Source organism: Stegostoma tigrinum, chromosome 2 (genome assembly GCF_030684315.1).
Source record: "Stegostoma tigrinum isolate sSteTig4 chromosome 2, sSteTig4.hap1, whole genome shotgun sequence".
NCBI lineage: Eukaryota > Metazoa > Chordata > Chondrichthyes > Orectolobiformes > Stegostomatidae > Stegostoma > Stegostoma tigrinum.
Window position 1 is genome coordinate 116,916,393 of NC_081355.1, and position 24,475 is coordinate 116,940,867.

The following is a 24,475-nucleotide window of genomic DNA, read 5'->3' on the forward strand; positions in this document are numbered from 1 at the left end:
AAACTCTTAATCATCCTGACCTGTTCTCAGTCAGTAAGACCAAGCTCACAATTCATTCATTAGCAAATTACTGCTAAATAGCAATATTTTGTAGATAAGTTCCATTTGCTGAGAATGAGCCAATTGTGCCCAGGAGAGTATTATAACTGATGAAAAATCACAGATCAGAATTTAATGCAACTCTCTCAAGTGGGAAACATGGCAGTCAAGGCTGTTGAATTGCATGGGTGGAGTTCCCATTGCAGGAAAATGGAAAGATTCAAGTTTCAAACTCTGCCATTTAGACTGTATCATCGATAGTGCACATGTGACATCAAGCCTTCATTGAACCAGGCTGCATCATTCATCAACAAAAGGAGATTGAATTCTATCAACTTTGAAGTAATATATGACCGCAGAAAGTGAATTCTGAAGGTCTGTGTGCATCTTGCAGGCAGTAGCTATGAGGCATATGTCCTTAAGAATGTCACGTTTGTTCAATCCATAGCTACTACACCAGGGATGGTACCTCATGCCAGGGCTTACCCTCTCCATACTTACGTAATGAACCATGAACCCTTGCGATGAGGCAGAGACTAGCACAGTGCAAAACATAACTCCACTGCTGAGCGGACAGTAGGAATGCTGTAGATGCACTTCCATTGCCTTGACTGTTGTGCAGCTGATCCAGTGTGAGTCCCACAGATCATCGCTGTCGATGACACCTCACACAGTTTGGCACAGCAATTGTGAAGAACCTTGCACACAGAATCTGGGAAAGACAATACCATCATTGGATGAGGAAGATGGTGAAGAGGGCGCTTTGCAAATGTAACACGTGATTTACCTGTAGCAGGGGTCAGGAACATGCAAGTACACATTAGGGAGGCCCATAGAAACTTGATTCTTGAAACTTCTGGCATCTGTCCCACACACAACAAGCAGCTACTTTCTAACCAAGGTTACCATCATCAAAAGTCATCTAATAGGTATTGACTCTGATCCATTAATCCAGCCTCTGCTTCCCCCTGCTCCATTACACAGAGAGGGTCACATTCCTGCAGGAACCTTTCACATCTGCATTTAAGGATTCACAGGTTCCAGAAGGTATTCTTAAAGAATCAATCGCTGAACAAAGAATATGAGGGATACCTCATATTAATCATGAGTATTAATCATAAATAAGCGACAGTATCTGACATCAGATGTTTAAATGACTGTGCCACTGTGGTACATCAAAGTGTTTACTTGTGCTGTGCTGAGATCTGTGTGCTGAGCTGGAGACAGGCTCCTGATATGCTGCATCTACAATGAGTGCAGCAGCTGCCCTCTGGTTGTTCAAGGTCTGCATGGCCCTAGCCATCTGACAGACCCTGCACCATTGCCGAAGCCCCAACTGTGGCCACTCTTGGCAGGAAGCATATGGATCACTATCATACTGTCAGAGAGAGCCTATCCACCCTCAGAGTACTTTGAGTGGAAGCTCCCAGATTTCTGAAGCTTCTCCATGCGCATTAGGCCCGGTCTGCTTTAAATAAGTAGCAGTGCACTTGGAGGCGCACTGATCGCAAAGTGCTTGGCTACTTTTACAATGGGTTCAAGGTCACAGTAAGGCTTTTCAGCCAGGTATACACCCTCAACACCCATTAAGTGGTCTGCTGAATCTTCCTTTCTGTGAAGGTTGCCAACATTTTCACGGAGGTAGCCATGTATACAAATGTCTTAGCAGTGACAGAACCATTCGCCTGGATGAACAACTCCATCAGCCACACGCACATGCCTGCACAATACCTCAGGCAGTTCTGCCAGGACCTGATGTTCCTACATCCAAGGCTTTTAAAAGAAGTGGTGACAGAGATAGTTTCTTTCTCTGCAGATGCTACTGGACTTGCTGTGTTTATCCAGCACTTTCTGTTTTTGTTTCAGGTTGCCAGCATCCACATTTCTTTCGATTGTTTGAGATGGTGGAGGTATTGGTCGAAATATTTCAGAGCTCACTGGATTCCAGGAGGATTCCAGCTCATTGGAAAACTATAAATGTGATGCTTCTGCACAATAAAGAAGGGACACAAGCAAATGTATAGTCCAGCTCACCTAATATCTGTCATTGGGGAAATGCTAGACTCCATTATTAAGGAATAAATGGCAAGATACATAGAAAAATTTAACATAATCAAACACAGTCGACATGATTTAACATAGGAGCATAAGGTAATAAGAGCAGTGGTAGGCCATCTGGCCCCTCAAGCCTGTTCCACCATTCAGTAAGATTCTGGCTGATCTTTTTGTAGACTCAGCTCCACTGCTCCACCTGCTCTCCATAACATTTAATTCCTTTACTGTTCAAAAATCTATCTTTACCTTAAAACTTTATGAATGTTTGATATTTGTAGAGTTGTTTGAAGATATAAGAAGCAATATTGCTAAATATAGTTTGGATTTTTAGAAGGCATTCGACATGGTGCCTCATAAAAGTTATTACATGTTCTGCTGGACTTTGAAAGGGTAGATATTAATAGGATAATGAAGGAGCCTAGAACTAGAAGACATAGTTATAGAATAAGGGTACATTTACTTAAAACAGATATGTAGGAACTGACTCCCTTAGAGGGCGAAGTAGTCAGAGAGTAGTGAATATAGGAATTTTCTACTTAATAGCGTTTTGGAGGCTGGATCACTGAAAAATTTAAAGAGTCTTTGTAAGTAGACTTTTGAAATGTCAGGGAGTTCATGGCTATTTGGAGTTGGCATGAAAGAGAAGTTGAAGCTTGGGGCAGATCAGCCATGACCTTGTTGAATGACGAGACAGGTTTGAAGTGCCAAATGACCTACCTCTGCTCCTATTTCACTTATTCTTATGTAACAACAATGCGCAAAATCTTGTTTAAACTTTAAAAATAGACAGCTATTCATTTGTTGCAGGGAGCCAGTACATTCCCAATTTTCACCCGAGACAAATTGATTTCTAATTTTTGATTCCTTTTGTTTAACTTTGTTTTCTGTTCATTCTGCTCTCACGGCTACTGCAGTGCCTGAATGGGTTGTGTAAGTATCCAAGTTGGAAGAACTAATTAAAGCACATTGCTTCCAAACAACATAATTCTATATTTACAAGGTACCAGCAACGTAATACTCTGTGAGAACACAAAAGCACACCAGCACAGATGCTCGGTGATCTGATGCTGGAAACATGGAACAGGTCAGGCAACACATATAGATGGAAATCAGAATGTAATCATTGACAATGTGGGTCTAACTAGCACACCTTGAATGGGTTGGTGGTGGTATAGGAAGAGCCAGCCAATTGTGATGCGAACAGGACACGTGGAGCATTCCCAATCATGTGACAGGGCAGGAGTCAGGGTGGCATTCCCAGTGGCACATACTGGCTGTGCTGCTGCTGGCACCGTTTTTAAACAACAACCAGCCCAGTCTGTGAAGTTGTTAAATACCCCTTCACTGCTTGTTTGGTGGCAGTAAAGTGAAGGACTGAGGGTTTTGTAAATGGAAAAGTCCTGGGGAAAATTGATGAACAGAGAGATCTGGGTGTTCAGGTCCATTGTTCCCTGAAGGTGGCAACGCAGGTCAATAGGGTGGTCAAGAAGGCATATGGCATGCTTTCCTTCATTGGACGGGGTATTGAGGACCAGAGATGTTACAGTTGTATAGGGCTTTGGTTCGGCCACATTTGGAGTACTGTGTAATGTTCTGGTCGCCACAGTACCAAAAGGATGTGGATGCTTTGGAGAGGGTGCAGAGGAGGTTCACCAGGATGTTGCCTGGTATGGAGGGTGCTAGCTATGAGGAGAGGTTGAATAGATTAGGATTATTTTCATTAGAAAGACGGAGATTGAGGGGGGACCTGATTGAGGTCTACAAAATCATGAGAGGTATGACAGGGTGGAGAGCAAAAAGCTTTTTCCCAGAGTGGGAGACTCAATTACTAGGGGTCATGAGTTCAAAGTGAGAGGAGGAAAGCTTAAGGGAGATATGTGTGGAAAGTTCTTTACACAGAGGGTGGTGGGTGCCTGGAACGCATTGCCAGCAGAGGTGGTAGACACAGACACGTTAGCGTCTTTTAAGATATATTTGGACAGGTACATGGATGGGCAGGGAACAAATGGACACAGACCGTTAGAAAATAGATGACAGGTTAGACAGAGGATCTTGATCGGCGCAGGCTTGGAGGGCCAAAGGGCCTGTTCCTGTGCTGTAGGTTTCTTTGTTTCTTTGTATCTCTGTGTGGATCTGAACCCTCCAAATTAAAAACTAGCGTCTGCATCTACAGAAACACTGAACATATTAAGAAACAGGATCCAGAGTGAGGAGAAGATTGAGAGGAGATCTGGTCTAGGCATTCAAAATCATCAGGGGTCTGGACAGGGTAATTGGGAAGAAACTGTTCCCACTCATGAAAATGAGAGGGCAGTTTCAATGTAATTGGCAAAACAAAAAAAAAACAAAATTGATACAAGAAAAGCTTTATTACATAGCAAATAGTTAAAAGTCTGGGAATATAGTGGAGGCTTGTTCAACTGAGGCATTCAAAAGTGAATTAGACAACAGTTTAAAAAGAAACAGCGTGCAGGGGTTGTGGAAGTAAAGATGAGAGAATGGCACGATGAAGTGTGAATTCAGAGAGTCAATCTGGACACAATGGATCATATAGCCTCTTTTCTGCACAGTAACAATCCTATGATTCAACAAAGTGAGCTATGGTTATTACATTGTGGATTAAAGGAAACAGCAACATTGTCCGTGAAACTAATCAATACTTACATCAGCAGTGACAAATTCTGGATGCTAGTCTGTCACATGAATATGTAAATAAGTGATAAAATGAACGATCACTTGGTTACTTACATTTGTAGAATAAGTTGTGAGAAGGTAGAATTTAAGGTTTCACTGTGATACATTTGGGAATGTTGGCATAGCTGGTGGATCCCACAGTGATAATTGCACAGTTTGTTTGCCCAGATTTGCTATTTGCCATGTTCATGAACTAGTGGATAACAGGAGTATTAACACCAACAACTTGCATTAACTATTGATAAAAAAAACATTTTGTCAATGCTTTTTATCTTGCATTCATGAGAACATTCATAAACATACCAATTGAAAGGGGAATAATATTTTATCCTGTATGAGAATAGAGTGCTGTTTGTTTAGAATCTGATCAGTAGAGACATTGCCATGGAAAATGTACCAGGATGATAACTGACAGTTAAGGCAGGTTGAGTTCAGTTGGTCACATATTGCCCTAAGGAATAAATGAAATAAATGACTGTTAGCTACTTTGTTCAGTTGTGTTCATGTATTTATATAATCTAATACACTCATATAGTGCATTTAATGTAATGGCCCAGATATCCCCTCAGGAAGTTAGTTGTTGCTCATGCATAGTCTGGAGGTGTGCGTTAGAACCTCACAGAAGTCTGAAAGCAGTTGGTTCCACAGGAATTGCCAGGAAATTGAAACTTCCCTCAGGCCATGACCAGTACGGTGGCTCGGCGGTTAGCATGCTGTGTCACAGCACCAGGTTCAATTTCACCCTCGGGTGACTGTCTGTGTGGAGTTTGCACATTCTCCCCATGTCTGTGTGGGTTTCCTCCGAGTGCTCCGGTTTCCTCCCACAGTCCAAAAATCTGCAGGCTAGGTGGATTGATCATGCTAACTTGCCCATAGTGTTCAGGGATGTGTAGATTAGGTGGGTTATGAGGGATAGGTCCGGGTGGGATGCTTTCCGGAGGGCTGGTGTGGACATGTTATGCCAAAGGGCCTGTTTACATACCTTAGGGATTCAGTGAATCTTCTGAAAATAAATTCCATCTCTAAGACTGAGTTGGAAACTTCAGAGAGTTCTGACTGACTTGAGTCACTAACCAGGTAAGTTTAAAGGGATTAAAACATGTTCCGATTATTGGCTAAGCATAATATAGCCTTGACTTCCACCGAAAAGCCCCCTATGCCTCCAGTGAAGCCCAATTTCCCCATCCTGGACCTGACTTGACTCCAGTTCTCTCACAGAACCACAAATTCCACAATCCTGACTCTCTCACACCAATCTTACCACTGACCCCGAGCCTGCATCAGAGGAGTATGGATGTCAATGTCCATGGTTATGAGGCCCACCTCTGTTTGCTGGGACGTGGACCAAGGTATCCAACATTGTCTTTGTGCTCCTTACCCTGATCTTTCAATGTCATTAGTTTCCTATTAATCTCTTATGCCACCAATGCTCCTTCATATTCAACATACCATCCTATGGTATCCTACCGTCAATGCAAATTCATATCCTCAGGTCCTTATGCCCACTCATGCCTACATGCCTCCTTCACTTTCCCATACGCCTCCATTTCTCCTCTTGCCATGGTTCTCTCTCCATGTCACCATGTATTCTCACTGTAACTCATATAGTATCCATTATAGACAAGCTATGATATATTTAAAAGTGACATATAAAGCTGTCATATTCAAAAACATTTCATAACAAAAAATATCTTCATGAAACCATTAAAAATGGTAATTTCTTTAAGTGATTAATCTATTATAAAATCAATCCCTTATTCAGTTACATCAAAGGCAGAAAATCCTTTAATGGTTTTTTAAAGCTATCAATCAAAATGTAAACATCTCTTCACCGTGCTCCCCACTCTCCTCTGAGATAATTGTTGTGGTGTTTCTAACCTGTAACCTATCATCCTCAACAGGCCCAGCTACCAAATGTTAGCAATGGAATCCATTGAGACTAAAGTACAGGACACCTGTTTTTAAAGCTGCAGATTCAGTTCCATTTCAAATCAGCTTGCCTGACAATCAATTAAGTAGGTACTTAGATTTTATACTATAAACTAGGACCACACTTTTCAAAGTTATAAATCACTGGATATTTACATCTCAGTCTAAAACAAAAAAAAGGGTTTCTTTATACATTTTCCTGTAGTTTAATTATATTATGTCACTTTGCCCATTGGGAAAGATACTAAAATGCTTAACAATGGTTACACAATATTGTTCAGTGTAAGGCAGAGCCATTTGATAAATCACTACATTAGAAAAGCACTTACTTTACAATTCAGTATTCAGTAGCAACATTCAATGGTGTCAAAACATCTAACATTTACCTGCAGTAATCTTTCAGACTCCTTGACAGGCCCTATTCGTGAATTGTCAAACCTGCTGGCTTTCTTTCTAATTGCAAAACCTGTGAGAACATGTGAACACAGCATAGCGAAGCAAATTTAAGTTCTCTGTGGTCTGACAATGCCAACCCAGGGTCTAGGAGAGGTATATGTGGGGTTTTTGTTTCAAGCCCATGCCAACTTCTGAAAAGGCCACACAAAAATATCAGGGTTGGGAATGAACTGTGAATTGGACTTTCGTTTTACTTTCTTAACCACATTTCTGCCTTCATTTGGAGATAAAAATCAAACCAAAGGACTTGAACCTGGTGAGGAAATTACCACAACAGAGGTAAAGAAGAACTCCTTCAAAGATAATGAGATGCAAACATAATCCCTATTTGATCCCAGCATCAAAATAAGGGCATGAAGGTTGACAAAATGGTGATCTACAAGAACAACTGAGAATGAGCAAAAAATATATTATAGTTTAAAATAACTTTCTGTACAGGAGCAATACCATTAGGGTTTGGCTAAAGGCAAGAATAGCTGTTATCAAAGCAGGCTGTAGGCCCCTGGAGAATTTAGAAGATAAATGCAGTAGCAGTAGTAATATTTTTAGGAGTCAGGTGGTACTGAATGCTTCAGGGCACATACAGAAGAGCACCCAGGACATAGCAGAGGTTTTACATGGTTATACATCAGGGTTCACACCAGTAAACTACACTCAATGTACAATATAATGGAAAGTTATAAATGTCAAACAGCATTAAGTTATAACCCTGGGAGAATAAAGGATCTTGAAACAAACTGGATGGCACCAATTAAAGAGTGATCAAAGAAATGGAAGAAAACACACCAAGTGGGCACTTTGAGTTAGAAATTGCTCCCATGGATTGAATTGAGGCCCCCGAGTTGTACCGATAATAAGGGTAGCAAATCTAAGCCAGGAAAGACTGAGCAGACTATTACAGATCCTGTGGACAACGGTATGAAAGTGGGGCAGGGAAGCAAGTTTGAAATGATGGAGTAAGATTGGTCAGCTAACGTGTTCCTGCTTCTGGCCAGATTTGCCTGTCTGAAGTGGCTAATCCATTTAATCAAATTATTACTAATTGTGTGGAGACTGGGGAAACGACAAGATCTTTCCTACAGCTGATGGGACCTGCGCTGAGACTGAGGTCTGGCAAGTGCCTGGAGATATCATGCCAGTGATCAGACAGGGGCCCACGTGGCTTCTTCTAATTCACCCTCCCACTGCAGGCCATAGCTTCCCTCAACATTGCCCTGACAAATGTGTCTACATTTTAATTCGAAAAAGTCTATACCTCTTCAGAGGGAGTGTCCAGATGACAGCATCACCCCAATGCAGCTAGTAAGGAAGAACCTGCTCACCCACTCTGTAAGATTATGGCTGATCATCCAACTCAGTATCTTGCCCCCACTTTCTATGTCTAACTTGTGTTTTGGCCTCAATCTGTTTCCATGACAGAGAATTCCAAAGGACTATCACTCTCTAGATGAAGAAATTTCTCCCCATTTCCATCCTGGATGGTCTGCCTGTGTCCCTATGCTGTGACACAGTCCACCCGCCCTGTTGAGACCTCTCAGAATCTTATGTGTTTCAATCAAGTCACCTTTCATTTTCCTATACGCAGGCAGATATAAGCTTAGCCTGGCCCCACCTTACTCACCACTGCAAGTGGTGGGTCAGCAGCGGAAGGTCCACATGCAGGATATTGTGACCTCCCCCATCTTCAAGCCTACCAGCACAGGGCATGGAATCTAGATCTTGACTACTTTAAAAGACAAATTTGGGTGGGATTGAAGAGCATCTCCTTAATTGTGGAAGGAACTGCTTCCAGGTTCTATTCTTGTAGACGAAGAATTATTATTAACAGTAGTTCATTTTGAAAATCTGTTGCTAATGGTCAGGGATAATGGGAACTGCAGATGCTGGAGAATTCGAGATAACAAGGTGTGGAGCTGGATGAACACAGCAGGCCAAGCAGCATCAGAGGAGCAGGAAAGCTGACGTTTTGGGTTGAGACCCTTCTTCTTCAGAAAAAAAAAAGTCCTGAAGATGGGCCTCGACCCGAAATGTCAGCTTTTGTGCTCCTAAGATGCTGCTTGGCCTGCTGTGTTCATCCAGCTCCACACCTTGTTATTTTAGTTGCTAATGGTCATTGTTTTTGAGCTCCACTTTTAGGTTCATTGCTCATCACTATCTGTGTTAAAGATCTAGATCGAAGCACAGGATCCATGGATGACAGAAAGACTTGTGCAAATTTTATAAATTTACATGAAAAGGCAACATTATAATCTAATCTAAACGCAGTAGTAGAATAGGCTAAAAGAGGAATCTCGGAAGTGTATTTCTTTCCTGAATTGGCATACCTGTGCTTTCAATGAGATGTTGAAATGCCTAGCAATCATACAACTGCTACACAGTAAAGAACATTTGGGGTCATGATATTTAATTGTAATATGATCAAATGGGACAGTCTTGTTGAGCCAGCTGCTATATTTTTGTCAAAGGTTGGTGACGAAAATGAGGAACCATTAATTATTGCAATGTAACAATGCACTAATGCTTATCAAAGCAAAGATTAGATTATATTTTTCATCTGGAGCGGAGGTCAGGAAATAAAATTGCACTGTAATATATGACTTATTCTCAAGCCTACTGCTTTATATTTTGCAAAACAAATGGTTATTTTGAAGATATGTAGACAGGCGCCTTCCGCACTGCCCCAAAGATGACCTATTGTTAGTTGCTTTTGGCAGCAAAATCAAGGAGCTCTTGCAGTCTGCAGATATTGACTAGGAAACAATCACCCTAGAGAATGAAATGCTGTCCACTTAATTAATAATGTTTCCACAGTTTTCATTTTGATTCTAAATTTTTAATTGAAAAGTAGATTAAATACAACCAAAGTATTCAGCTTAATATGTAGAAGAGAGACTTCTGAGTCTTGGGAAAAATAAAATCTCAGCTGAAACAGATGAAAAAGCTCTCAAATGTCATATATAATAATTTCAAGCTTCTTAAATCCAGCTGATAGATGAATTATTCTTACTTTGATGTCTGACAAAAATACATTAAGTTTGCTATTCCAAATTCTAAAATCAGACTGTACTATAAAGAAAAAGATATTTCAGAAAAGCTAATTATAGAGTGTCTAACATCAAAACATGGGATGAAATAAATGATTATATCCAGTCAATTTCATAAATAGTGTTACCATTCTTAGTTAAGGTTGTTCACTATTTTTGAAATATGTAATCTCATTATTTACTGAAAGATTGAAAACACAAGATTCCATGGTTTAAAACAAAATATTTTTTACCCTACAAGAATCAAACATAAGATACAATAAATACTATCTTGGATATTTATTTATACTATCAACATAAGCATGAATTTACAGACAAGTTGTAGTTGATTATGCATTAAGGGGCAAGTTGGGCAATTTCATGAAATAGCTCAGCAGTCAACTTACCTTATATTTCATCAGTCTCAGTCACAACATCTTTTAGAACTTTGCCTTCCGCATAAAAAAAAGTCAACTCCTTTTATTCCAGGATTTACCTGATCTTTAGCCAACAGCGGCACACGATCAACATGAGTTCTATGGACAAAAACAAAGTTGCTGGAAAAGCTCAGCAGGTCTGTCAGCATCTGTGAAGGAAAAATCCGAGTTAACATTTTGGGTCTGGTGATCCTTCTTCAGAACGAGGATGTGGATATGTTCTGTTCCCTACCAAAGTGGCACACATCTGCTGTACCTGCTGAACTTTGCATACAATGGTCTGAATGACAGAGATCCATCAATGTTTTATTTCAATACCAGAAACAGTTGAACAAACTATATCTTTGCTTACCCTTAGCTTCTGCATCTAGTCTCTGCCTTCTTCTAGACCTACCATCTATGAATGAGCTATGACAGTTTTCTCTTTTATATGATTTCAACCATGTTAAGTCCTCCCAGAATTTATGGTTTCCAATCTCAGTTTCAGTTTTGTTAGAAACTGTCATGTCAGTTCCTTCCTTACTTTCCAGATTTCCACTTCTGTTTTCCTTTCCAATTTGTCTCTCAAAAAATACAAGTTTTAAAACTTTGTACCAGCACTGTGCCAAATGGGATATTATAAACAGATCTAGTGAAACATGAAACTGGACGTTCCCAAGGCTCTGTGGACCATTAGCATACTCAGAATTATAATCATTAACAGTCTGTAACCTCATGACCTGGGATATCCCCCATGCTACCACTACCACCACATTGGGAAATTAGCCATGGTTCAATTATGAATGGGAGGACATGCCAGGAGCAGCACAAGGAATATCTAGGGGTGTGGTGCCAACCTTTTAAAGCTACAACCACAGAGCTGCTGTGTATATTAAACAGTGGAAGAAGCACACAACAGAGAGCTAAACAATCCCATGATAAAAGGACCGAATCTAAGCTAAATAGTACTGCCACTTCCAATCATGGTAGGAGACAGGTAATTAAACAATTAGCTCGAGGTAAAAGCTCCACAAATATCCTCTTCAGCTAGAAGTGCCAAGTGGATTTATTTATTTATTTTGTTTGTTTTTGTGGGAAGTGGATGTCACTGGCTGGCCAGCATTTCTTGCTCATCCCTAGTTGCCCGTGAGAAGGTGGCGGTGAGCTGCCTTCTTGAACCGCTGCTGCCCTCCTGCTGTGGGTTGACCCACAATGCCATTAGGGAGGGAATTCCAGGATTTTGACCCATTAATGGTGAAGGAACAGAGATAATTTACCAAGTCAGGATGGTGAGGACTTGGAAGAAAACTTGCAGGGGGTGGTGTTCCTATTTGTCTACTGCCCTTGTCCTTCTACATGGAAGTGATCGTGGGTTTGGAAGGTGCTGTCTGAGGGTCTTCGGTGAATCTCTTCAGTGCATCTTGTAGAAAGTACACACTGCTGTTATTGAGCATTGGCGGTGGAGGGAGTGGATGCTTGTGGATGCAGTGCCAATCAAGCGGGCTGCTTTGTCCTGGATGACGTCAAGCTTCTTGAGTGTTGTTGGGGCTGCGCTCATTCAGGCAAGTGGGAAGTATTCCATCTCTCTCCTGACTTGTGCCTTGTAAGTGGTGGGCAGGCTTTGAGGAGTCAGGAGGTGAGTTATTCACTGCATTATTCCAAAGTCTCTGATCTGCTGTTGTAGCCGTTGCATTTATATGGTGAGTCTAGTTGAGCTTCTGATCAATGATAACTCCTAAGATGTTGACAGTGGGGGATTCAGTGATGCTAACACCGTTGAATGCCAAGAGGTGGTGGTTAGATTGTCTTTTAGTGGTGATGGTCAGAGCCTGGCATGAGTGTGACACAAATGTAAGTTCCCACTTGTCAGTCCAAGTCTGGATATTGTCCACATCTTGTTGCATTTGGACACATAAGACCATAAGACATAGGAGTGGAAGTAAGGCCATTCGGCTCATCGAGTCCACTCTGCCATTTAATCATAGCTGATGGGCATTTCAACTCCACTTCCCTGCACTCTCCCCATAGCCCTTAATTCCTTGTGAAATCAAGAATTTATCAATCTCCACCTTGAAGACATTTAACATCCTGGCCTCCACTGCGCTCCGTGGCAATGAATTTCACAAGCCCACCACTCTCTGGCTGAAGAAATGTCTCCTCATTTCCGTTTTAAATTTACTCCCTCTAATTCTAAGGCTGTTCCCACGGGTCCTAGTCTCCCCGCCTAACGGAAACAACTCCCCAGCGTCCACCCTTTCTAAGCCATACATTATCTTGTAAGTTTCTATTAGATCTCCCCTCAACCTTCTATACTCTAATGAATACAATCCCAGGATCCTCAGCCATTCATCATACATTAAACCTACCATTCCAGGGATTATCCGTGTGAATCTCTGCTGGATGCACTCCGGCGCCAGTATGTCCTTCCTGAGGTGTGGGGCCCAAAATTGGACACAGTATTCTAAATGGGGCCTAACTAGAGTTTTTTAAAGCCTCAGAAGCACATCGCTGCTTTTATATTTCAACCCTCTTGAGATAAAGGACAACATTACATTCGCTTTCTTAATCATGAACTCTACCTGCAAGTTAACCTTTAGAGAATCCTGGATCAACACTCACAGATCCCTTTGCACTTCTGCTTTATGAATTTTCTCACTATTTAGAAAATAGTCCATGCCTGTTTTCTTTTTTCCAAAGTGCAAGACCTCACATTTGCTCACGTTGAATTTCATCAGCCATTTCCTGGACCGCTCTCCTAAACTGTCTAAATCTTTCTGCAGCCTCCCCACCTCCTCAGTACTACCTGCCTGTCCACCTATCTTTGTATCGTCAGCAAGCTTCACCAGAATGCCCCCAATCCCTTCATCCAGATCATTAATATATAAAGCGAACAGCTGCGGCCGCAACTCTGAACCCTGCGGGACACCACTCGTCACTCGTTGCCATTCCGAAAAAGAGCCTTTTATCCCAACTCTCTGCCTTCTGTCAGACTGCCAATCCTCAATCCAAGCAAGTAGCTCACCTCGGACACCATGGGCGCGCACCTTACTCAGCAGCCTCCCGTGGGGCACCTTATCAAAGGCCTTTTGGAAGTCTAGATAGATAAAATCCACTGGGTTTCCCTGGTCTAACCTACTTGTTACCTCTTCAAAGAATTCTAACAAGTTTGTCAGGCATTACCTCCCCTTACTAAATCCATGCTGACTTGTTCTAATCTGACCCTGCACTTCCAAGAATTTAGAAATCTCATCCTTAACGATGGATTCTAGAATTTTACCAACAACTGTGGTTAGGCTAAACGGCCTATAATTTTCATCTTTTGTCTTGATCCTTTCAAACAAGGGGGCTACACAGCGATTTTCCAATCAACTGGGACTTTCCCAGACTCCAGGGACATTTGAAATATCACAGCGAAAGCCTCCGCTATTTCCTCAGCCACCTCCCTCAGAACTCCAGGATGTAGCCCATCGGGACCAGGAGATTTATCAATTTTTAGACCTTTTAGCTTTTCTAGCACTTTCTCTTTTGTAATGCCTACCATACTCAACTCTGCCCCCTGACTCTCCTTAATCGTTGGGATACTACTCACGTCTTCCACTGTGAAGACTGACGCAAAGTACTTATTAAGTTCTTCAGCTATTTCCTTATCTCCCATCACTAGCCTTCCAGCATCAATTTGGAGCGGCCCAATATCTACTTTTGCCTCTCATTTGTTTATTATGTATTGAAAGAAGCTTTTACTATCATTTCTAATATTACTGGCTAGCCTACCTTCATATTTGATCCTCTCCTTCCTTATTTTTCTCTTTGTTATCCTCTGTTTGTTTTTGTAGCCTTCCCAATCTTCTGATTTCCCAGTGCTCTTGGCCACTTTATAGGCTGTCTCTTTTCCTTTGATACATTTCCTGACTTCCTTTGTCAGCCATGGCTGCCTAATCCCATCCCGGGTAATCTTTCTTTTCTTTGGGATGAACCTCTATACTGTGTCCTCAATTACACCCAGAAACTCCTGCCATTGTTGCTCTACTGTCTTCCCCGCTAGGCTCTGCTTCCAGTCAATTTTCATCAGTTCCTCTCTCATGCCTCTGTAATTACCTTTATCTAACTGTAACACAATGACATCCGATTTTGCCTTCTCTCTTTCAAACTGCAGATGCAACTCTACCATATTATGATTGCTACCTCCTAAGTGTTCCCTCACTTTAAGATCTTTTATAAAGTCAGGCATATTACATAGCACTAAGTCCAGAATAGCCTGCTCCCTTGTGGGCTCCATCACAAGCTGTTCCAAAAGGCCATCCCGCAAACATTCCATGAATTCCCTTTCTTTGGATCCACCGGCACCATTATTCACCCAATCCACCTGCATATTGAAGCCCCCACGATCACCGTTACCTTGCCTTTCTGACATGCCCTATTTATTTCTCGGTGCATCTTGCGCCCCTGGTGCTGATCACTGTTGGGAGGTCTGTACATAACTCCCATTATAGTTTTTTTGCCTTTGTGGTTCCTCAACTCCACCCACACACACTCCACATCCTCTGACCCTATGTCATTCAGTGCCGTAGATTTAATTTCATTCTGAACTAACAAGGAAACCGCACCCCCCCTGCCTACCTCCCTGCCTTTTCAATAAGTTGTAAATCCTTGGATGTTTAACTGCCAGTCCTGAGCTCCCTGCAACCATGTCTTGGTGATGCCTACCACATCATAATCATTCAAGATGATTTGTGCTGTTAATTCATCTGCTTTGTTATGAATACTATGAGCATTTAGATAAAGTGTCTTAATGCTAACTTTCTTATCATTATTGGAGATATTGGAAATCATAATATGTCTTAAGCTATCCTTCCTTTTTGCTGTATTCCTAGTCTGCCTCGAGCTGAAACCCACGTATACACATGCTATCCTGTTGCTAATCTTTCCATTTAACTCCATACTCCCTGTCGCTTTCACTTTCTCTTCCCCTGAATCAGAAGTTTAAAGTCCTACTGACCACACTATTTATCCTTTTCGCTAGAACACTGGTTCCAGATCGGTTCAGGTGGAGACTGTCCCAACGGTACAGATCCACCCGGTTCCAAAACTGATGCCAATGCCCCATGAAATGGAATCCCTCCTTCCCACACCAATCCCTTAGCCACGCGTTTACTCCCCTAACTTTCTTTTTCCTATGCCAATTAGCACGTGGCTCAGGCAGTAATCCGGAGATTATGACCCTTGAGGACCTGTACTTCAATTTCTTTCCTAGTGCTTGATAATCCCTGAACAGGTCCTCTACCCTAGCTATGCCTACGTTGTTAGTCCCAACGTGGACCACAACAACTGGATACTCCCCCTCCTGCTCCAATATCCTTTCAACCCGGCCGGAGATGTCTCGCACCCTGGCACCAGGCAGGCAACACACCATGCGGGACTCCTGATCCGGCTTGCATAGGATACTATCTGTCCCCCTAATAATAGAATCCCCTACAACAACTACCTGTCTTTTTGCTCCCCCCTCTTGAATGGCCTTCTGCACCACGGTGCCACGGTCAGCTGGCTCATCCTGTCCACAGTCCTTTCCCTCATCCGTACAGGGAGCAAGGATCTCATACCTGTTGGTCAAGGTCAAGGGCTGAGGCTCCTGCACTCCTGAACTCGGAATCCCCCTACCTGCCTCACTTACATTCACACCTTGTCCCTGAACACTTTCTGAATTTGAATTATTTAATCTACCGGGTGTGACTGCCTCCTGAAACAAAGTGTCCACGTAACTCTCCCCCTCCTGGATGTGCCGCAGAGTTTGATGCTCAGATTCCAGATCATTTACTCTGATCCGGAGTTCTTCCAGCAACCAGCACTTGCTGCAGATATGGTCGCTGCCGTTCGCAATGGGATCAGCCAGCTCCCACATCATACAGCTACAGCACATCACCTGCCCAGCCATTACTACTTATTTAGTTAACTTTTACACTTTATGTAGTAAATAATTTCTAGTACTTCTCTGCTATGGTATTTTCCAATTAAGCAAATAAACTTTTAATCAATCACACAATACACAAGAAATATTAATTGAAAAGCCTTACCTTCACAACACACGAGAGTCCTTCTCAGTTAAAGCTCCCGCTCGTCCTGCTGCGAGTCTGTGGACACTTAATTAGGTTAGAGGAGGAGGGTGGGAGGGAGGCCCTACTGTGTAGGACCTGGGGCTTCAAGGTAAGTGCTTAAATAGCAATCACTTACCTTCCCAACTGCCTCTCTGCTCCGACTTCACTTCCGCCCAGCTCCTGCCACTCTCTGCTGACATGGACTGCTTCAGTATCTGAGGAGTCGTGAATGGGGCTGAACATTGTGCAATCATCAGCAAACATCCCCACTTCTGACCTCATTGATGAAGCAGCTGAATATTATCCATGTTGGCCTCCTCCTAAAGCCCCCAACATCAGAATTCCCAGTCTGTGTCTTTATACAGCAAAACATGGACAATTTCCACGTTTGGGCTAATAAGAGGCAAGTAACATTCATCTGCAACAAATGAGAATCCAACTATCTCCCCCTGATATTCAATGGCATCACCATCACTGAAGCCCCCACTAAAAAAATCATAGATTGACCATTGACCAGAAAGTGAACTGATCAGCCAAGTAATTACTGTGGCGACATGCACAGGCCAGAGGCTAGAATTCCAAGTTGAGTAACTAACCTTCTCATTCCCCAAAGCCTGACCATCATGCACAAGGGATTAACCAAGACAAAATATCTGCTGTTAAATGTCATTTCATAATCTGTGCAGCAATTGCTGAACAATTCTGAGCGTTTCATTGTAGTAACCTTGTTTTCATTTGTGTATTTTTAAAAACTGGAAATTGTAACGAGAAACAACTGTTTTGAAACCAGTATTTGAAAGAGTGGCTGTAAATTTGGAAAATCAAATAACCTGACATTCATGGCAAGCATCGTGAACCACTGTTTCAACCAGCAGTAATTAGAATTTGAGTTGTAGATGATTTGGAGCCAAGGGAAGTGTATGGATGATACTTCTGCTAGTGACAAGACATTGATTGGTTTATGAACTAGTTATTAGTTATCAATGACAGACACCTTTGCTTGCCAACGACTTTGTGACCGATTCTCCGATAGCTGAACAAGTTAGAGCTGAGAACAATCTACAGAGAGAGAGAGAGAAAAGTTTAGTTCTTCCCCAGCATTGGAGCAGCCTTACTGTTCACTGCAATCGAAGCTCACCGTAAACCTGAAGAAAACCAGTTTATGCTTCCAGCAACAGCTGCTGTAACCTGTGATTTTTAACTGAGAAATCAGAGAAGTTTTATAAGGGAACCAGCTACCTTGCGTCTCTTACCAAACAATGGAAGCATCTGGAGAAAGATAATTAAAGCAACATCCTGGTCAGCAAAAGTGTCATAAAGATCATCTGACAATGATACCTGGGAAAAAAGATCACTGAACTGCCTTTCCAGTTTCTCCTGTCCAATTATCTGTCTATGTGAATTTAAGGGCGAGTTTATAAGGGGACTGGAGTTTCAATTAGGAGTGTTATATGCCAGTGATTTATAACGGTTTCCCTATCTAGATTTTAAGTAATTGTAATAAATAGCCATTCTTGTTTAGTATAGAAATTTGGTTCATGCTTCCCATTGACTTGGATATGAAACTCAGATGACATGAAACTGTGCATAATTTTTTAAATCTATTCCTTTTGTGATGACCCTGGAAAAAGAAGGGCTTGATTCCTAGCACAATACCACAGCGAGTCAAAACAACACAACAAAAACTTTAGGATATCAGTGGAATTCATGTTCGGAAAAAATGATGCAGCAATACTTTCCTGAAAGCAATTGGGGATGAACAATATAGGCTGGTCTTACCAATGATGCATTTCCCAGAATTAATTTTTAAAAAATGATTCTGATCCAAAATTTGCCAGGGGCCTTTCCTAGTTTTTCAGTTAATATTTGCCCCCCCATTCAACCTGCATCATTGAAACAAATCATTAGTTCATTTATTTATTGTTTCTGGGATATTACTATGAGCAATTTAGCTGTTGTGTTTCTCTATGTTGCAATAGACAATCCAGCTTGTTATTGTAAAAAGTCCTCTGTAAATGCGAGTTCTTATTTTAACACAATTTATGTATGCTACGCAAGTGGGGCAAGCTCGAGTGGCCGGATGGCCTACTCCTGCCCCTAGTTCTTATGTTCTTATATATGGAGCTGAGGATGACTGCAGTCATGGTGGCACTAGACTGAGTATTGGCAGGCTTTTCTGGTTTTATTGTTTATTTTATCTTTGATGTTTATATTTAATATTTTGCGTAAATAAGGTCCCTTTTAAGCAGGTTTTCATGCAATGAAAGAATAACTTATTTTGATGAAGTGCAGTCCTGTCCATGAGATAGAAGAAGGCAATGAAGAAATGTATTTTGCAGCGACTTTTAATTTGCCAGGAGCAATTATCTATTTTCAATATTTGGGGGTTTTAATTCTGTAAAAATTGGTGTTTGCTTGAGAAGTGGAAGGTGTTACATTCCTAAATTACTACCAGCTTAATTGTAAAAAGTTATAAAGATCGTTACTGTGAGAAAAAGCTGCAAACACATCGATGCAAAACCGTGAAAGCAAAATGCTGTAGATACTGGAAATCTGAAAAAAAACCCGGAAAATGCTGGTGAAACTCACCGAGTCTGGCAACATCTCTGGAGAGAGACACAGAGTTAATGTTTCAAATTCTAAAAACAATCCTTAAAATTGGAACATTAAATCTGCTTCTCTTTTCACAGATGCTGCCAGACCTGCTAGGTTTCCCCGGCATTTTTGGGTTTTATTTATTATTAATGCAGAGCTACAATCTTTTCAGTAGCATGTTCTATATTACAGATGTTCGCAGAAGAACAATTTATGAATACCACCGAGTTGAATTGCAGATGTCAAAAGTCACCAATGCGTCCGCTGTTGAAATGGTCCCTCTCGCCAGTGGGTATTAATTTGTCAATCTCACCTTCATTCAAGTTTTAGTAACTTAAAATTTTGTGTATTTTAAGGAAAGCACTAATGTGGATGTGTCTAGTTATATTTTATTTAATCTTGAGAAATGCAAGCTATTGGCAAGGTGATATATATTGCTCATCTGTAATTGCCCTTAGGTGGTGGTAATGGGCTTTCTTCTTGAACCACTGTCGTTCTTGTCTTCATACCATTGGCATGGTGACATTAAACAGGGACTTCTACAATTTTGACCAGCACTGATGATGGAACGACATGATATATTCATGTCAAGATTTTGCGTGCAACTGAGAGGGAAAGCTAAAACCAGTGGTAGAGACCTTGGGGCTGAGGTGTATTGTTGGAACAAGCTTGATGAAATGTTGCAATGTAGCTCATACACAATATATACTGGGCACATTTAATGGAAGTAACTGGCATCTTGCTGAACAACTAGAGAACCAGCAAAAGCCTGGTCACCTGCTTTCAGTATATAAAGGTGTCAAAGAAAGTTCAGAGCAATTTCACCAAGAATGAAAGGCATCAGCTATCAGGAGAGAATATAAAAGTTGAGACATTTGGAGCATGGAAGTTTAAAAAGAGATCTGATAAAGAGTTCCAGGATGATGAAAGATTTTGTCATATAAGGGAAAGATTTTAACCTCTGATGAGCGGTTAATATCTAAATTTCATAGATTCAAGAGCATTGGTAAAAGATTTAGAGCAGTGACAAGGAGACTTCTTTTTTCAAACAGAGTGTTGTTGAGGTCGGGAGCACTCTAACTAAATAAGCGTTATATATTCCAGAAGTAATCTTAAAAGCAAGTTTGATCGATAACTAAGGAACTTGTGTGTATATATAGGGGGTAACTGTGGGGATACCAGTATAGGCATTGTGGATTGAATGACCTCATCTGTGCTATTACCTTTATTAATTCGGTGAAATATTACCAGCCGTACCAAACTCAGAGGAAAAAAATTCAATAACCTGATTTCAGAAGGATCAGTCTTACGCAAATATTTGTTGCCTATTTCCTGTTTATTTATGTATCATTGTGTTCTTATGGTAAATCCCCAAGCAGCTGCAGTTAAGTAGGAACATAGGAACAACAGTAGACCATTCATCCCCTTGACCCTGCTTTGCCATTCAAGTAAGATCATGACTAATCTGTCGCGTAGCTGCATATGTCTACCGTGGGTCCATATCCTTTCCCTTAACAAAAATTTGTTTGTCTCAGATTTAAATTTAACAATCAAATTAGCTTTGACCACCGTTTGAAGAGAAGAAGAGAGTTCCAAACCTTCTCTACTCTTTGCTTGTGGAAGTGCTTTCTAACATCTCTCCTGAATGGCTTGGCCTAATTCTTAGACTTTGCCTCCTAGTTCTAAAATCTTTAACTAATGGAACTACTTTATCCTTATCTAGCCTGTCTTCCCCTGTTAATATCCTGAGAACCTCAATTAGATCAGTCATTAACCTTTTTAAGTTTAGGAAGTGAAAGACAGCTGAGTTCCCATTAATGGCACTGTAGATAGTTGAGGTAGCAGGAGGAATGTCATACCCTGAAAGTCCCAGTCAACTTCAGCTCCCTGAGCCATGTGACCACTGATTCATTACACCCCTTAAAAGGGACAGGAACTTCTAAATTTTACCCATTTCTTTGGACAAAGGAATTTTCCTAACTTCGCTCCAAAGTGGCCTATTTTTAAGATTTTAAGATGAAGATTTTTAAGATCACATACTCTACTTGAATACCTACTGACTTATTGGACTCAAGCAAATATAAGCTAAGTTTAGATAACTCATTCTCAGAATGGTAACCTTTAGGACCTGCAGTACTTCTTGGTCAGCTGGAGGAATTTTTGTTTTTCTCCTATCCAAATATGAAACATGGTAGCAGAATGCAAAGTAGCTTAAGTTTTGAACTGAAAATAATGTTCGGAACGGCTGATCCTTTGAGGTTAAAATTACTTTAAAAGTTATCCCTGGTACCTCATATTAATAATCTTGCACATGTGTAACAGGAAAGCTTTAATTGTTAGGTCATTTAAGCCACATTTTAACACTTGGAAAAACTTCAAGTGGCAGTTCAGTTCCAGGATTTTGACAGCCTGCATTTTTGTCCTGATCTTCTTTGCATCTTTCTGTTACTCCCAGCTTGTCTCCAATACAAAAGTTGCTCTGCCTGTATCAATGCACAGATTGGCTTCAACTGCACATGGTGTGACAAGCTCCAGAGGTAAGCCAGCTGTTCTGAGTGAACATTGCCATGAGCAGATAATAATTGTTTCATTAGACAATGCTGAAGTTCTGTCAATGGAAACTATTGCAATTATTATCAGTGGATTAACTTTATCAGAAAGTTATATTATTTCTGATGTATTGTCATTTGTACAGATATATAAATTTTCTTCATTGCAATGGTAAAGTTAGACCTTCAGCTTATTGAATTACACAGAAAATATACTTTTTAGAATGGAGTTAAAATGCTTCTCAACCACTTGCATGTTACCAGTAGAGTTTTGCAGCATAATTGCAGATTACTCCACAGCAACAACTTGCATTTATGTATCATCTTTAACACAACAAAACATCCAAAGATTGTAACTGAGGAAACATTAACACTGACCCAGATACCCTGGCAGCAACCAGATAGGTAAGGAGAGCCTGTCAACCTGTTTGAAACCACTAACCCTGCCCTGTCCACTGCTGGGAGACTGCCTGCACCACTCCCTATACGGCCCACTTGCAAGGGCATCCCTACGTCTTCCTGAGACACAAGAATAGGAATTACTTTGACACCACTCTGCCATCCCAGCCTCGAAATTTCGATTGCACAAGTCCATTGGATGAATGTGCTTGTTACTCAGGATAGCCTAAGCAATGGCTGAGTGGTATTATCACTAGACTATTAATTCAGAGATCTAGGTAATGTTCTGGGGACCTGGGCATGAACCTCATCAGCAAATGGTGGAATTTGAATGCACTAATATTCTGGAAATAAGAGCTTTGTGATGTCCATGAAACCATTGCTGATGGTCGTGGGGTTTAAAAAAACCATTTGGTTCACTAATGTCCCTTAGGAAGAGAAATCTGGCACCCTTCCCTGGTCTGGCCAGCATAAGATTCTAGACCCACAGCAATATATTTCACTCTCAACTGTCTCTGGGCAATTAGAAATGGAAAGAAAAATGTGCTGATTACACCAGTGAAGCCCACATCTCACGTAGGAATTTAAAAACAAATCACCATAGATCAACTTTAGTTTTAAGTTAAATTTTTGGAGTTATTGCACTGAGTTTCTGAATTTGCCACAGATTGTTGCTGTAACCTCCCAGGAAATGCAGAGTGTTTGTGATCTCTCCATGCAAAGGCTGCATCAGCCATAGGGTCTGCAGTTCAAGTGTCTCTAGGTCTGCAAAGTAACAATTCAACGGAGTAAACTGTACAAATTTGTCAAGCTGTGCACAATGTTCTGACTGGCAGCCCAACATCTTGGAGTGCTGCTCACCATCATTCTCTACTGAGTCTGTCATCTGAGTTTGTTGCTGCAGAACCCATCTGTGACTTGGCTTTCCTTTGAACTGACACATGAACCATACATACTCCATGACCCATCTATGATGCACTTGTGCCTGGTGACTCAACACATGTGGTGCTCCGTTCGGAAACAACTTTTAGGTTACGTACAGTGACAGTAATAAAGATGGCAACTGCTAGTGTGACAGCTGTAGCTGTATGTCTGAAAGTATGTGAAGTTCTGGGAATTGGGTGTAAGATTGACAACTTTGTAATATCCATGAGGGTGAGGTAGAGTATCTGCATTTTAGGCTTGTGCCCTGGGTAATTGGGGTGTGGTGAATTGAGGATATGATGAATCATGAGGTTACAGATTGCAGGTTGAGTACAATTTTCCCACTGCTCAATGCCTGCAGACCCTCATGGATGGCGCATTTTGAGTTGCTACATCTGTTCCAAATGTAACTAATTTAATATGGTGGTTGTACCACACACCACGCTGCAAAGCATTCTCGTTGTGAAGAAAGAACTTAGTTTCCATGAGGACTGTGCAGTGGACACTTCTATTGTAGCTGTCATAGATCAGATCCTCACGCCCAGGAATTGGCACAATGGCCACTTAAAATTGTACCCATGAAATACAATGACTTAAGCCCTGGTGGCATAATGCATCATGTTATTTTATTCTTTCTTGTGATGTAGCTCGTGCTGGCCCTACACATCACTATTGTGATTCCCTGAGGTTTGCGTCTAAGATTTTTGAAACCAGATGTCATTGTGTTATGGATCACAATTTATCATTAATGGAGAAAATCCTAACAGATGTCTAATTGTGCTTACAGTTTGTCATTGTAATGGCAGTGAGTCAACTCTATACCACCCAATGACATTTTATTTCACAATCTGTAATTGTACGTTATAGAGAGGCACACAAGAAAGCAAGTGATTGGGTGCTCATTCATGAAGTAAGCTTCACATCATACTAAATTTCACGTGGGCACAATCGGTCAGCAAATCACTATTCACGCAATCTCAGAATAAAAATGTGTCTTGGAAGACACTGTCAGCTTTGAGCTGCATCATGAGGATTGTGCAAGGAAAAGCTGCTGGCACAGATCTCAGAAAATATCAAATCCCCTTGAAGAAGTTGTGATCTAGATTCAATTCCACCCTCGGGGGACTGTCTATGCAGAGTTTGTGCCTTCTCTCCGTGTTTGCCTCGGTTTCATCTGTGCTCTAGTTTCTTCCCACAGTCCAAAGATGAAGTCAGAAGACACACAACATCAGGATTATAGTACATCAGGTTTACTTGAAATCACAAACTTTTGGAGTGTAGCCCCTTCATCAGGTGAAGTGAGAGAG

The 24,475-nt window shown here is 41.3% G+C and overlaps 1 protein-coding gene across 4 annotated transcripts in view; it reads left to right on the plus strand.

The window, feature by feature from the left end:
• plxdc2b (plexin domain containing 2b) overlaps positions 1–24,475 on the plus strand; it is a 351,187-nt gene that overhangs the window by 256,277 nt on the left and 70,435 nt on the right. For all 4 annotated transcript variants that reach the window (XM_059638778.1, XM_048551267.2, XM_048551286.2 and 1 more), the window contains exons 8-9: positions 19,489–19,584; positions 21,752–21,833. In XM_059638778.1, coding sequence (XP_059494761.1) covers positions 19,489–19,584; positions 21,752–21,833 — 178 coding nt within the window. The remainder of the gene's footprint in view (positions 1–19,488; positions 19,585–21,751; positions 21,834–24,475) is intronic.